Here is a 13,226-nt window from a genome sequence, read left to right on the forward strand (position 1 = left end):
GTGTTAATAAAGTCCTGAGAATGTCGAGACTGTTTGACGCCCATTTTCTAGATTACTTAGGTATTATCAAGGATGTAGTATAATAGACAGCATTCTATGATACAGCAACCTAGTGTTAGAATGAAACCAAACAGAAAACCAGGTTAGCGAACAATTTAGCATACAATAAAACAAGACAACACAGATTTTTAGATGCGTACCTAGATTCTACACTTACCGGACAGGGCATAAGAAATGCTCCAAACATCAAATCTTTAATAATTTTTGAGTGGCCACATTTCAGTTTGGACTGTTCTTCGTCTCCTTCCAACACAAAATTTTGGTTTCCTTTCAGCCAAATTAGATGGATTCTGTGAATTTTTCTTCATTCTTTTCGTTTCTGGGCTTTAATTCAGGATCTGACTTTTGCAAGGGAGCAAAAGTTCCCTCAATTCCTCTCAATTTGGGACCACTTATCAAAGATTTTTTCCACCAAAAATAAATCAGACTTTATTCAATTGGATTTTTATTATAAAGTTGAATATTTTTTTTTTACTTAGGCCCCTCTTTTCATAAAATTCTGAAAGCTAAGCAACACAGCTGCCAATAGAGAGACTTCTGCACACTGTCATTCATATGTTAGCTTTCATACAGGGGCAAAGCAAGACCAAAAACATATTTCGTTTAAAGAAAGGTTGACTGGGTGCTCTTTAAACCTTAAATAAATAAATAAATAAATAAATAAAAAAAAAACAAAACTAAAGTGCATTATTAGTCAGTGAGTATTCAAGCACCTATGATGGTAAAGGATGCAATGTACATTGCAGCTACGTAGCTTCTGACACTCGACAAAATATCTCTACCCCCTGTACAGGGAGTTTCTAGGTACTTTTCTGAACGAATTAAAATTTCTGAGTCAAACTTCAGAGACTTGTTTGATCCGTTGGGCTAATTACTTCTTGCTTTATTCGTTGCAAACTCAAATCAATTTCAAAATCATGCAAAAATACTTGATACAAAACCATGACTTGCAGGAAGATAGACAGCTCAAACAAGATGCTGTAACTGAGTCCATGACAAACAAAACCTAGACCGAATGTAAACAAAAGAAGTTCAACAGACAGTAAATATACTGGAGGAATTTTCAATGCTTCAGTATATTGCTAACAGCTTACCTGACTGCCGACGAGTGATAATTGTTAGCTTCGAGCTGGCTTATCAAAACTAAACTTGTCAACACACTGTTTCGGTGCGAATTTCTAGCTGGCAGGGCTTTTGTTTGGTGACCTACAACTTCAGTTCTCTGACCTTCAGATTGCCGTCACTTTTTCAGTGAATGTGTGTGTCGTTGACCAGGTGAAACTGAAACTGCGACAGATCGCTAGAACAAACAAAATCGCAACTCTTATCACTATCACATTGCTTGTTCTCGGAGGTTCCGCTTTATATGACACGATTAACTCATGTCTTCTGCGACGTTAATATTTGCTCTGATAAAAGAGGTGCCTAAACAAAGAAGCAGGATGCTTCTCACAGCTCTCGCGCAGGCGAAAAAATCGTGATTCTCATACCGAGATCGCGGATCACGTTACTCCCATTATGGTTTTACGAAGGCACGATGCATGATAAGAGATAACACGTAAAGTTCGTAAAGTGACTCACAACAGAAACTACAGAAGGTGGTGGCGAGGCAGCCACCTTCAGATTCAGTCATGACGTGAACATGTACATCGGCCTATTAGCCAATAGAAATGAGGTTTCAACATGTATTAGATACGGCCTCGTTAGCTTGCTATGACGTAGACATGTACATTCCTCCGCTTGTCCTTGTCACCATCTATTATGTGTACGTGTGTGGTTTGTTTTGATGTCTATTTTTCTATTTTTAGATGGGGGTGATGTGTGGTTTATTTTGATGTCTATTTTTAGATGGGGGTGAGCATGGCGAGGAGTGCGTATAATTGCGCATAATTCTTGAATATCTACCGATCCCAGCGTCGTTGCAAATCAAACTTATTACGCGCACATGACAATGCAGAAAATGTCAATGCCGCGTCGTGTAAATCTAAGTGCCGTTTCAAATTTCGCGCGAAAAAGGTTCCAAGTCGCTTCAGGCGCGCGACCTTGCGGGAGATTCTTGTACTCTGTTTGTTTACAGTTTGAACTAGCAGGTGCATAACCTCAAAAAAACCCTCTGTCTCAGTCTTGCCCTCACAGGAGTTACCGATATTTATTTTCTGTCTTTTGTTTTTCGCTCGGTGTATTTTTTACTTTGAGAAAATAAAAATATTTACGTGACTAGGAGATCCTAAATTTTTAAACAAGTGGTGAATTTACTGCCCCCTAATGTGATGATAACACTTCTCTCTATTCGGCGAGACGTTTCAAAATTCAGAGTGTGGAATTACTCTGTCAAAAGAATAATGAGTGTCTTTACAGAGACTGTTAATCCAATTACAGGTGCCTGCGACTGGGAAATGCAAGACGATGAATATGATTTCCATCAGGAAATTGCCAGATCGTCATATGCTGATATGCTGTATGATACTGAGAGGGTAAACACTTAAGCACTCCATAAAGCTCCTGCATTGTATCGGTCTTTTTGTATTGGTCTTCTTTTTCTGATTGGTGAACGCCGTTTTGGTACGAAATTGCCCGCGATCAGGCGGGAGTTAAGCCCCAAACCCACTCGCACTTTTCACCAATGTAAACAAATGGATTTCTTCCTCTCTTCAAACCTTTACCGCAATGATACTGCAATACTGCAAATATACACTCAATGTACCAGCATTAACTCCTTTTCTGCCATAATTAAAGTACAAGGAAAAGTTACAGTAAAAAACATTACATAATTCAATACATAGGCGACAGTGACGATCCGAAGCAGAATCATCAGAATCCGCAACGACAGGAGGCGCGAAAAACCCACAATTTCTTGTTTGTTTGCTTATTTTTGGCCTGAGATCTGGCTGAAGTATGGTTAGATTGTCCACCAGTGAACCGGTGGATTGAAAGTACCGGAGAAATCTCCGGTGCTCCGAGCGGTAGATTGGTGGTACCAAATCCACCGGCGGTGACTCCTCCGGTCGTGACGTCAGCACCGATCGGTGAGTTAAAGAATGCAGTTTGGTGATCGGTGGTACCGCCGGTCAATAAAAGAAAACCCCTTATGTTGAAACAAACATCGAATTATTGTTTACTTCACCACTCATCAGTGGTGCCAGCTGACAGCATGTTTTAACCTGCTGAGTGATGCTAATTCAGAGATTGATGTTTGTCCTAATATACGATGTCCTCTACCTACTTGTAGACTTGCCGCTTTAAAATGCCAAGAGGGTAAATATTTATTACATACCCATAAATTTGCTTTAAATTTATGAGCCAGAAGCGAGCACAGTGGCTTGTTAATTTCAATCCTATTTGTTCTCAATTTTTCCATTAAAAGTTGGACCTAAGTGAAAAATTAGTCTGGATGATAGTGTTCTGTCTTTGGTTTTATGCTTGGTTTTCCATAATTTAGAAAAAATAATTATTTTACAAGGCAAGGTGACCCAAAATTTAATTCACTCTCCCACAGTCAATGAAATACGAGGCAAACATAACTTCGCGCTGCCCTAATTTCATTCAAGACAGATTTACAATTTCTCTGTCCAGGATTAATAAAACTGTACCACCTTTAAATTTCAATACTTGGGAGTTTTTATCTTTTTTTAGCATGAATTTTTCAATTCTTACTCTACCTGAAAAGAGCATGAGTAGTTGACCCATTTTTTTAAAAACAATTTAATTTAATTTTTGTCTCTAACTGGTGTTGACCTGCTCTTTTCCCTAACCCCCCCCCCCCTCCTTTTTTTCTATTTATTGACTCCTAATAATTTTGTTACTTCTAGAATCAAAAGTATGAGGCAGCTATCAAAATTGCAATTGATACAGTTCATGGTTTTGGGAAAGAAGCTAATGTCTTGGATATTGGAACAGGAACAGGGCTACTCTCTATGATGGCAGCCAAGCATGGAGCAGATCGAATAATTGCTTGTGAGGTAATATGATAACTGCGATACATACAAAATTGAATTCCTTTAACTTCTAGTCGGGAATTCGTCAAAATTATCACTTTCACATTCTAAGTAAAATGCAAAATTTGGTTCTGATGCAATGTCATTCTCAGTTGCCGCAAAAGCCTAAATAAAAGAGCTTGATTTGGAACACCCCATTTTTGCCCCCCCCCCCCCCCCCTTGGGTTACTTTGAAATTCTGAATTATGCTTATCTGAAATAGCTTTTCCCAAATTTTGGATCCCCCCAAAAAACTGGTTCTAGAGGAGGCTAAAGTTGTAACCTTTTTAGCTCAATATCTCTTCATTGATAAAAGTGATTCACCCTAGAAATCAATTGGCTAAAACAACCCTGGAACAATAGCTGTATGCCAAAAGCTATGTACTGCCTTACATAAGTGTGCGAGTTACTCCAGTCACGCACACCTTTTAAATTTCTCTAATCATTAAGTTGTCCTATGATTTTTTTTAAAGGCCTTTGAACCGATTGGAAAGTGTGCTGAAGAAGTGGTAGAAAAAAATGGATTTGCCTCTAAAATCAAAGTCGTCAAGAAGCGCTCAACAGAGCTCAAAGTGGGAGTAGATCTACCTTATCGTTTCAACATCTTAGTTACGGAGGTATTTGATACAGAGTTGATTGGCGAGGGAGCAGTCTGTACTTTCAATCATGCACACTCTGAGTTACTTGAGGTAAGATGAAGAGCTATATTTTAATTTAATTTCGCTCTCTTTTCCTTAGTTTTTCTGTGAGCAAAAGGTCTGAAGTAGGTAGACAAAATCCATTATTTACTAGTTTATGAGTCTTTGAGAGGTTGTGATGCATCCATTGTATTTTACATCAAATTTTGATAAGGAAACCTGCTTTGACTTTGAAACTTGTCCAGTGGTCCATTATCATTTGCATAAACATTTTGACTTTTTTATCTGAATGACATTTGCTGTGTTTTTCTGAAATTGCTCCTCCAGCAACTGACATGTTTATGTGTTAAGTGGTCCTTAATATTTCCTTTGTGTTTTGCAATGCTTTTCTTCAGAGTGATGCAATTGTTGTCCCAAACTCTGCAACTGTTTATGCTCAAGTTGTTGAAAGTGAGCTTGTATCAAACTGGAACAAACTTAGGGACTTTAAATTTGGCCAGCAAACTAGCATCAAAATACCAGACTTCATCAATAATTGTGCTGGGGCTGCTGCCGTCCATGATGTACAGCTAAGTCAACTACCTCTGCAATCATTCCGCAGTATAACTTCTCCTCTCCCCGTTCTCAAGTATGTATTTCAATCCCTCACTGAAGCTAAAATTCCTTTGTGAATTTTCATTTTATTTTGAAAGGATCCTAAATTTACCCGGAACAAATATGTATCTCATTTGATTAAAAGGTGATTTGGTACAACTCGTTATTTTTCATGGGACAAGTCCAGCAAAGATACTGGGAACATGTGAACAACGTTTCTCTGTTATAATTGTCGAAATGTTGGTCACTGTCCCATATGTACAGCAAAAAAAGGACCGACTATGTCCAAAAATACTTTTCAGATGTCTACTTCCTAAACGTCTTTCACTGGACTAAATTAAAAGAAAAATTTCCTGAACTGAATGCATCATTTTTGATTTGTTGAATAACGGATTTCTCTTTTGAATGATTTTAGTTTCAAATTATAGTCATGAAAAGAGGTTTTTTAAAAGAAGCACTCATAAAATGCTTGAATACTGGCATATCAGTTTTCTCCAAATAATATGAATAAAAGTGGTGTAAGTGGTGGAATTTCGGATAAAGGAGGATTTTCATGTAATGTGAACTGTATTCTTGAATAAACAAGTGTTTACTTACAAAAAGATGTATGTCAATACAGGTTTGACTTCAGCGGTAAAACCAGGATACGAGAGCGAGAGGAAAGTGTGGTTGTGTTTAAAGCGTCTGTGACAGGCACTGCTCAAGCAGTATTTATGTGGTGGGACCTGGTTATGGATCCATTCTCGCAAATAACTCTGAGTTGCGCCCCATATTGGGCTCACCCGGACGTCAAAGTTGACATTTCTGGACCAGAGGCAGCAAATCTAATTCCGTGGCGAGATCACTGGATGCAAGCAATTTATTATCTTCCGTCTGAGGTTCCTGTCCAACAAAACCATGAGTTTTCATTAGTGAGCTCTCATGATGAGTTTTCTCTCTGGTTTTCTGTGACGTCAAGCATGAGGTAAGTTTTGCAAACATGAGTGTCTTTCACCACCTGACTCTTGGATGACCATTCAGAGATGATAACCGTTCTAAGAGAATTATGTCTGGTCCAATAAAGCGTTATTATTTTTTTCCATGTCATCTTATCTACATATGGACTGCATTTTGCAATTTGGAACTATAAATTCTGGCTCCTCTGGAAAAACACTTATGTGCGTAGGGAAACTAATGGTACATACGTTGTTTTTAAACCGGGCTAGAATTTATAGTTCCAAATTGCAAAATGTAGTCCATATATCTTTCTTACATAAGTAAGGCGGGGCAACCGGAATTCGAAACGGTTCAAATTCCTGACTTTCACTGCTAGGAGGTGAACCTGGGAGCTATGAAGGGCTGCTGGGCCAAATTTAAACATTGTAGCACGTTTTTTTTTTTTGCTTTGGTAAAATTTAGTTTGAGTGGTTGTTTGGCGAGTTTGTCGTTTTATGAGATGGATCATTTTCATCAACAACACTTTGCACTCAAGTTTTTTTTTTATTTTGTAAAGATTTGGCTACTGCTGTCAACCCATAAAATCTTGCTCAACAAAACATGCTGAACATGCCTTATCAAAAACTCAAGTGTAAGTACCGTTTTCCAGCCTAAAAAATGGTGATGAATTGTCCAAAATGTCTGCCTAGCTTTGAGCGGCTGGAACCGATGGAAACATGAATAAAATTTGCATTCTTGTCGGTGAAAATCATCAAAGAACATTTGAATAACTCATAGATTGTTATAGAGCAATGTTCAAAACATTACTGTGAAAAATTTAGGCCACAAGTGCATTATTGTTGAATTAATCCCTTGTTTGCTGGCCTTCTACTATTCTAGCCACCAGCGACTGTGTGGAGCCGAATGGACATTCTAGCAATATTTCGCACTTTCAAGCTTGGGACATCGTTTCAGAGAAAATCAGTGGCACCATCATGTTTCTCGTAAAAATGTACACTGAACAAAGCACTTGAATTGCAAATCCTTGACACATGCAAAAGTTCCATCTAATTCCATTGTACAAGGTGACTTATCCATGAAAAAGCGAGCTTATTTTGATCCAGCTCTCATTTTCATTGAAAGATCTGCTTCGCCAGAATCTTTGAAAGCTTAATTGTTTCAATCGTTTAAGTAATAAGAGGATAGAAAAATAACCTGACGAAGACATGAAGAGATGGACAATTTCTGGATCTCACAATTATTCTATCATTTGTTTAACCACTCAGTACTCAACATTTACTAGTCTGGAAACTAGCTGGGTGTAGGACAGAGACATTTCACAAAGTTTCCTCTCTTTGAATGAAGAATAAATTATACAACTCATTTGTAAAAGATCAAAAATCCACCGAAGCCTACTTGCAATAATTAAATCTGTGACACAACATCCCCAAATTCACTCACAATGTTTAAAATTCTCTTGAGGTTTATAAAAGAAATTCTAAAAAAATGGCAATATTTTGTTATGGCATTCTTTAATCTTTCTCTGTCCTTACAGGGTGCAGGATGATGGAAAGTTTTCAAACAAACCAATTTGCACTTGCGGACTTCACTTGTCTATGCCGAGAGCTCGAATAGGATGCTTAAATGATACTTTACGGAGGAAGAAGTATTACAGAGCTCTGCAAAAAAAAATTACACAAGATACTATTTGCCTGTGTTTAAGTGATTTATCTCTTCTAAGTCTAATGGCGGCATCTTTAAATCCCAAGAAGGTAGAGAATGAGGAAAATTTGATCTAAATGTTGTCACTGATAATTTGGGCCTCTCGGACCCACCTGCCTCAAAACCCCTTTTTGGCTACTTTTCAGTATTTTTACGTTTTATTAAAAATATCTCTCTTAATTTTCGATGGAATTGAAACAAAATTTGTCTGAATTTACATCAAATAAACTAAGCTCTGTGAGGAAAATTTGAACATCAACTGGTAATATTATAGCCTCCCAAAAAAGTTGTTAAATTTAAACATTTTCAACTTTTTCATTTTAGGAGTTGAGAAAAAAAAATGGAATGTTAAACATCCGAGTTTATCGTCTTCCTTTTTTAGTCATGAATTCTACTAGCTGCTGTGGAAATTTGTGTTGATCAGAGTTATGCGCCATACATGAAAACTCAATTTTCTAACTTCAAAACAGTCAACAGCATATTTTGGAAACTTTTATCCGTAAGTGTCAATTAATTTGACCTACTAATAACTACTATGCTTCCTATTCATGCTTCTAATCCTTTTTTTCTTCAGGTTTATTATTTGGACACCAATGTAATATTTACCAAAACTTTGGAAAAAATCATTGAACACAACAATCTGCAAAACAAGATACAAATATTCAACAAGAAAGAGGATCTCCTATCGATCTGTGATAAGGTATTGATAGTTTTTCATTATTCCTTCTGTATATCAAAGAAACAAGGAAAATTTAACTAGACTTGATAACATCATAAACTTAAATATGTCGCCTTATGGTACGAAGACCATCTACGGGTTTCCCATGTGACTCTTTATAAACCATCTTTTTTTGCAATAGATATTATAATTCTTAGCCAAAATCTAAAAAGATGGCCACAATTTGAAAATTAAACTCTGATTTTAAAAAATACCTGCACCGCCACGCTTCATTACAATATCTTGTAATTTCTTACTGGTGCTCTCCCTTTAAAATATTTATCCCTAAAGTCTAGGAACTATCTCACTACAAAGTCGAAATAAATAGAACACTAGGTCAAGAAGTGTTGAACTGTCTTCTCCTGACCTAAACTACACAGAGAGCGAATTGTCCCTTTGTTTTGATACAAGTTATTATTGAGATAGGCTAACTCCCCCCTTATCTTTAAAGCCCAGTCTATCTCTTATATTTTGAAGTTGGTCTTTTAAAAATAATCGACACAATTTTCATCTGAGAAGTATTAAAGAGAGCGTGCCTTTGGCTTGCATCCATTTCATATCTCAAGTGTCCTAATTCGTACTGCAGCATTGAATATACAGGTCTAATTACTTCGGATTTATGTCCTGAAAACATTCAAGTACCAGATACCACTGATCTGCCTTTTTACTGATGCAGTTGTCCTTCTGATTTATTTGAATTCCAGGTAAATTTAATTGTAGGAGAGCCACATTTTTCATCTTCGACCCTCCCATGGCATAATCTGCAATTTTGGCACCTTGCAACTCAGTTTCGTCAAATTTGCTCCGACAACGTTTCAATGATTCCCTACAAGGTTGTCTTTTCTGGTCTAGTTGTCCAATTCGATCATCTCTGGAAAATCCAGGCTCCCCTGAAAACTGTGGAAGGATTTAATACGGAGCCCTTTGACAAGCTAATCAATGTAATTATAGGTCTTCATTTTGTATTCTTCTTAGCTAAGATACCGTATAAGAGTTTGACAGCTTTGTGAAACCTTCCCATTTGAACATAAAATATTGGAATTTGATACTTCCGTTTTCTTTTTGAAGGAAGGAGATTTGGAAAGTAATGAAGATTAAGGCCCAAGTGATATTTTTATAATTATTTAAAAATGCAGTAAAGATTGAAAAATTAAGGGGAGGTTTATAACCTATACGAATTTTAAAACTGAATCCTGAGACCAAAATTGAGCCTAATTGCCCTACTTTTTCATAATTCCTCACACTTCATCGAATGAAGGATATCTAATATGTGGATTAAATTTATGAGTCTGCCTTGTGGACAGTGTTCCCTGAAATTTCAATCAGAAATGGTATTTGGTTTCCTATTGGAAACATAAGTTGCATATGGAAATCATGAAATACAATAATTAATAAAAATGCAACTATTTCTAGTTCCATCACAGATTCGCCAGAATGAATGGTAAGGCTGTAACAGAGTTTTCATTTGAATTTTTTTTTTTTCAATCTTTCAGAATGCAATAGATTTAAGTGACAATGCAATTGATGCTCAGCCCCTCTGGGAGTATGGGTGTCGTGCTCTCAGTGCACCATTTCAAGTTCTTCAGATTGACCTGGGAGCGAATGTTAGCGTCAGCGACTCAGGTTTCATTCACTGTTTAAAGTTAGTATGATTGTTTATTCTATTCTATTCTAAATTATCTCATTCCCATTATCTCATAATGCTTTTACGCACCCAGCTAGGCCTTAGTTCGGCCCAAATCATTAACAAATACTCTTACAAGTCATTGTATAATTTTGATAATTGGAATGACATTTATGACATAATTTAATAGAAAATAGTGGGAAAATGCTCTTATAAATGCCATGGTGTATTTCCTTCAGAAAATTCACCGTGCACTTTTATTCTGGTTCAAGGTAGTTTGATAATCCTGATAGTGGTATAAATTTTGAAAAGAAAAATTTTCAGATTAATCAAACAATGGCTATTGAGTATCATGGCAAAAGATTTTGCCATAGTCGTACTAGGGATGCAACAAAAATATGAAACAAACTATTAGGGATTGCAGTAAGTAGCAAAATTGGTCAAAATGACTGTTGCATAATTGAATTGTACCGTTTGAAAACATGCCATCTCATTTCTTATTTTTTACAAAAATCATCTATTTGATCGGGTAGTTTTTAAAGAAGGTAGTGGTATTTTTTAAGGGAAACAAATTAACGAATTTCATCTCACTAAATTTCCTCCAGATTTTTACCGTATCAACCAAAAACTAAGTAACTCCGAGACTTGAAACTTTTCATAAATTTTGCCTTGAATACAAAGTTAAATATGTTCTTACTTAATTTTATGGCTAAACGTTGCTTAGTTTTCTGTTATAAAAATTTAAATCAAGAGGAAATTAGGCAACGCACTGCACAGTTACTCACCAGTAACTGTACACTTATTGACTTATTTCATTTACACACTTAATACAATTGTTTATTCTGATAAAACTGTTCAGTTAGTACATTTTGAATTATTTTTTCAATTAGAACAATCCACACTTCATTTAGTAATTGGTTTTCATTGTTTTCATTATTAAAGGAAGGGAACTTGTCATGGTGTTGTTCTTTGGGCAGACTGGTGCTTAGACGACCTGGATATCATATCAACAGGACCTCTTGACTTAATCAACGAGAAGCTTGTTTGGGACAAATATACAAAACAGGGGGTATTTTTCTTCCCTCAATATAAAACTGTTAGCCACTCAAATAAGATCAGCTATTTATCCCTGTTCCAGCATAAAATACCAGATGTTTCCTTTGAGTTTAGTCTCAGCTAGTTACTTACATTTTAGTTTTTGATAACTTTTGTTATAAAAATCCTTAGCATGTAAAAATTATTTTCTGCTTCAGAAATGAAGCAGAAAGTTTAAATATTTTACTTTTGTAACTTGTTCATATTAAAACCATTTTGATAAAATCAATGCAAGGCTTGCACTGTTTTTAAAATCCCATTCGGCTCCTGGTCATTCAATTTTTCTGATTTTAGTACAAAGGAATAGTTTTTGATGGGAAACTCAAACTTTTAATAAAATGTTAAGAATTCGAAAAGCTGAGATGGCGATTGCGGCCGAAAGTTTCATCTTGGCACCTGTTCGATCAATTTTTGTGCCTGGTGTCAAGACAGGGAATATGTGGGATTCCTTCAGGAAAGAAAAAATTTCAGGGAACATGTTCTAGAAACCAGAAATCTTCTTCTACCACTCAGAGACTAACTTCTTCCGTTTACTTCATTTGCATTTTCTCCAGGTTATCTTTTTACTTCTGTCATTTGCCTAACATGTAGGAAAGTAATGCTGTTTGTTTGTGTACAAAAATAAATTGTGGTAAAAAAATTTTAAGTTTCCTATGAACTAAGGCAAGTATGAAAAACTCCTGGCGGTCGAGGACTCCAGCCACCTTGGCCCGTTGCATAGCAGAAGTAGGGTTTGCAGTGGTGCCCGTTACGCCACTGGTTGAAATTATCATACCTTTTTTTCATGATACTACACACTGTTTTATCAATAATGGAAAAATTGTATTATACCTATCTGATGACAAAACCAACTGATGTGCAAATTAAGACACCAAATCTCAAAGGATCATCGTCTTCTGTATTTTTCTTATGCACGTTTTCAGCATTAATGATGAAATAAATTCTGGAACCTCCAAAATTTCAAAGGGACCAGCATAAAAAGGGACGGAAACTTCAAGAGTTGAAGGGATGGTGCAGGAGTTTTGGATCACCCTGTATATCTTGCGAACGGCTCAAAATTAAGTTTTTGGGTCGCCACTTTCATTGGGTAAATCGACTCCAAGAAAACCAATGTGAATGTTATTAGCCCCCCAAAATCGCCCCTTGAGTTTCGGGGAGGGGGGTGGTTACCCGGTACCCCCCCCCCCATTTCTAGCAATTTTCAAAAAGGCAGGGTTCAACTTGAAATTCAGATTCTACAGGGGAAAATTAGTACTCTGAAAGTTCCTGGCAGTCTCTTCCTAGGACCCCTCTTGTTTGACTTGTGGGGCATTTTGGGGAAAACTTTTAATCGGATTCCGTGGGTGCCCAGGGCACACAATTTATAAAATTTTAAAAAAAATTTGATAGAGGCCAATTAGGTCTTTCTTTTGATCCACATGACCCTTGTTGACCCAAACTTAAGGGGGTCACAATCCATCCCCCCCCCCTCCCCAATATTTTGGGGCTTTTGGGAATAGGTCAAAAATTCCTAATGGCAAGGATGTATTTTGACTTCAGATTTGAATTCTACAAGAAAAATTATGTAGAATGGGCCTGTTGCAAACTTTTGCTAGAGCAGAATGAAGAGTTGTTTCCTATAGATAATGCCTCAAAAATCACGATGAGCGCATCGGCAAAGTCTGAAATGCACTCATAACTTCACAATCTGCGTAAGAAATTTGCGTTATTTTGAGCTTCCCGCTTCAAAAACGATACTACTGCACAGGTGAACATTTTGTTAGAGGAGTCGCTCCATCGTCGGCAATATTCACCATGGCCGACGCTTGCGCAGTTCCTCGCGTAATTCGAGGAGAATTCAAGGTCAATTAAGGCGGGCGAGGAAAATATGAACGTAAACACGCCGA

At 36.9% G+C, this 13,226-nt stretch overlaps 2 protein-coding genes across 3 annotated transcripts in view; one reads left to right on the forward strand and one right to left on the reverse strand.

The window, feature by feature from the left end:
• Positions 1-1,312: 1,312 nt before the first annotated feature.
• Positions 1,313-11,569, forward strand: Art7 (arginine methyltransferase 7). 2 transcript variants are annotated; one of them, XM_019057293.2, is made up of 10 exons: positions 1,313-1,825; positions 3,870-4,019; positions 4,508-4,723; positions 5,068-5,300; positions 5,886-6,230; positions 7,737-7,953; positions 8,478-8,603; positions 9,326-9,562; positions 10,115-10,263; positions 11,188-11,569. In XM_019057293.2, the coding sequence occupies exons 2-10, from the start codon at positions 3,975-3,977 to the stop codon at positions 11,423-11,425; spliced, it is 1,806 nt and encodes a 601-aa protein (XP_018912838.2). In that variant the 5' UTR covers positions 1,313-1,825; positions 3,870-3,974; the 3' UTR covers positions 11,426-11,569. The 2 variants fall into 2 exon arrangements, with proteins under 2 accessions (XP_018912838.2, XP_018912836.2); XM_019057291.2 differs by lacking the exon at positions 1,313-1,825 and adding an exon at positions 1,866-2,534.
• Positions 5,935-13,226, reverse strand: part of LOC109041115 (integrator complex subunit 15) — a 33,803-nt gene continuing 26,511 nt past the window's right edge. The window contains exon 9 of the mRNA XM_072299175.1: positions 5,935-6,148. The gene's annotated coding sequence lies outside the window, so the exon portion shown is untranslated. The remainder of the gene's footprint in view (positions 6,149-13,226) is intronic.

Source organism: Bemisia tabaci, chromosome 1, assembly GCF_918797505.1.
Source record: "Bemisia tabaci chromosome 1, PGI_BMITA_v3".
NCBI classification, from domain to species: Eukaryota; Metazoa; Arthropoda; class Insecta; order Hemiptera; family Aleyrodidae; genus Bemisia; species Bemisia tabaci.

Coding starts and splice junctions, on each gene's coding strand:
- Art7 (XM_019057291.2), top strand. CDS start 2,331: ATGATAACACTTCTCTCTATTCGGCGAGACGTTTCAAAATTCAGAGTG. Junction 5,301..5,885: donor TCTCCTCTCCCCGTTCTCAA/GTATGTATTTCA, acceptor ATGTCAATACAG/GTTTGACTTCAGCGGTAAAA. Junction 7,954..8,477: donor CATCTTTAAATCCCAAGAAG/GTAGAGAATGAG, acceptor TTTTTTCTTCAG/GTTTATTATTTGGACACCAA.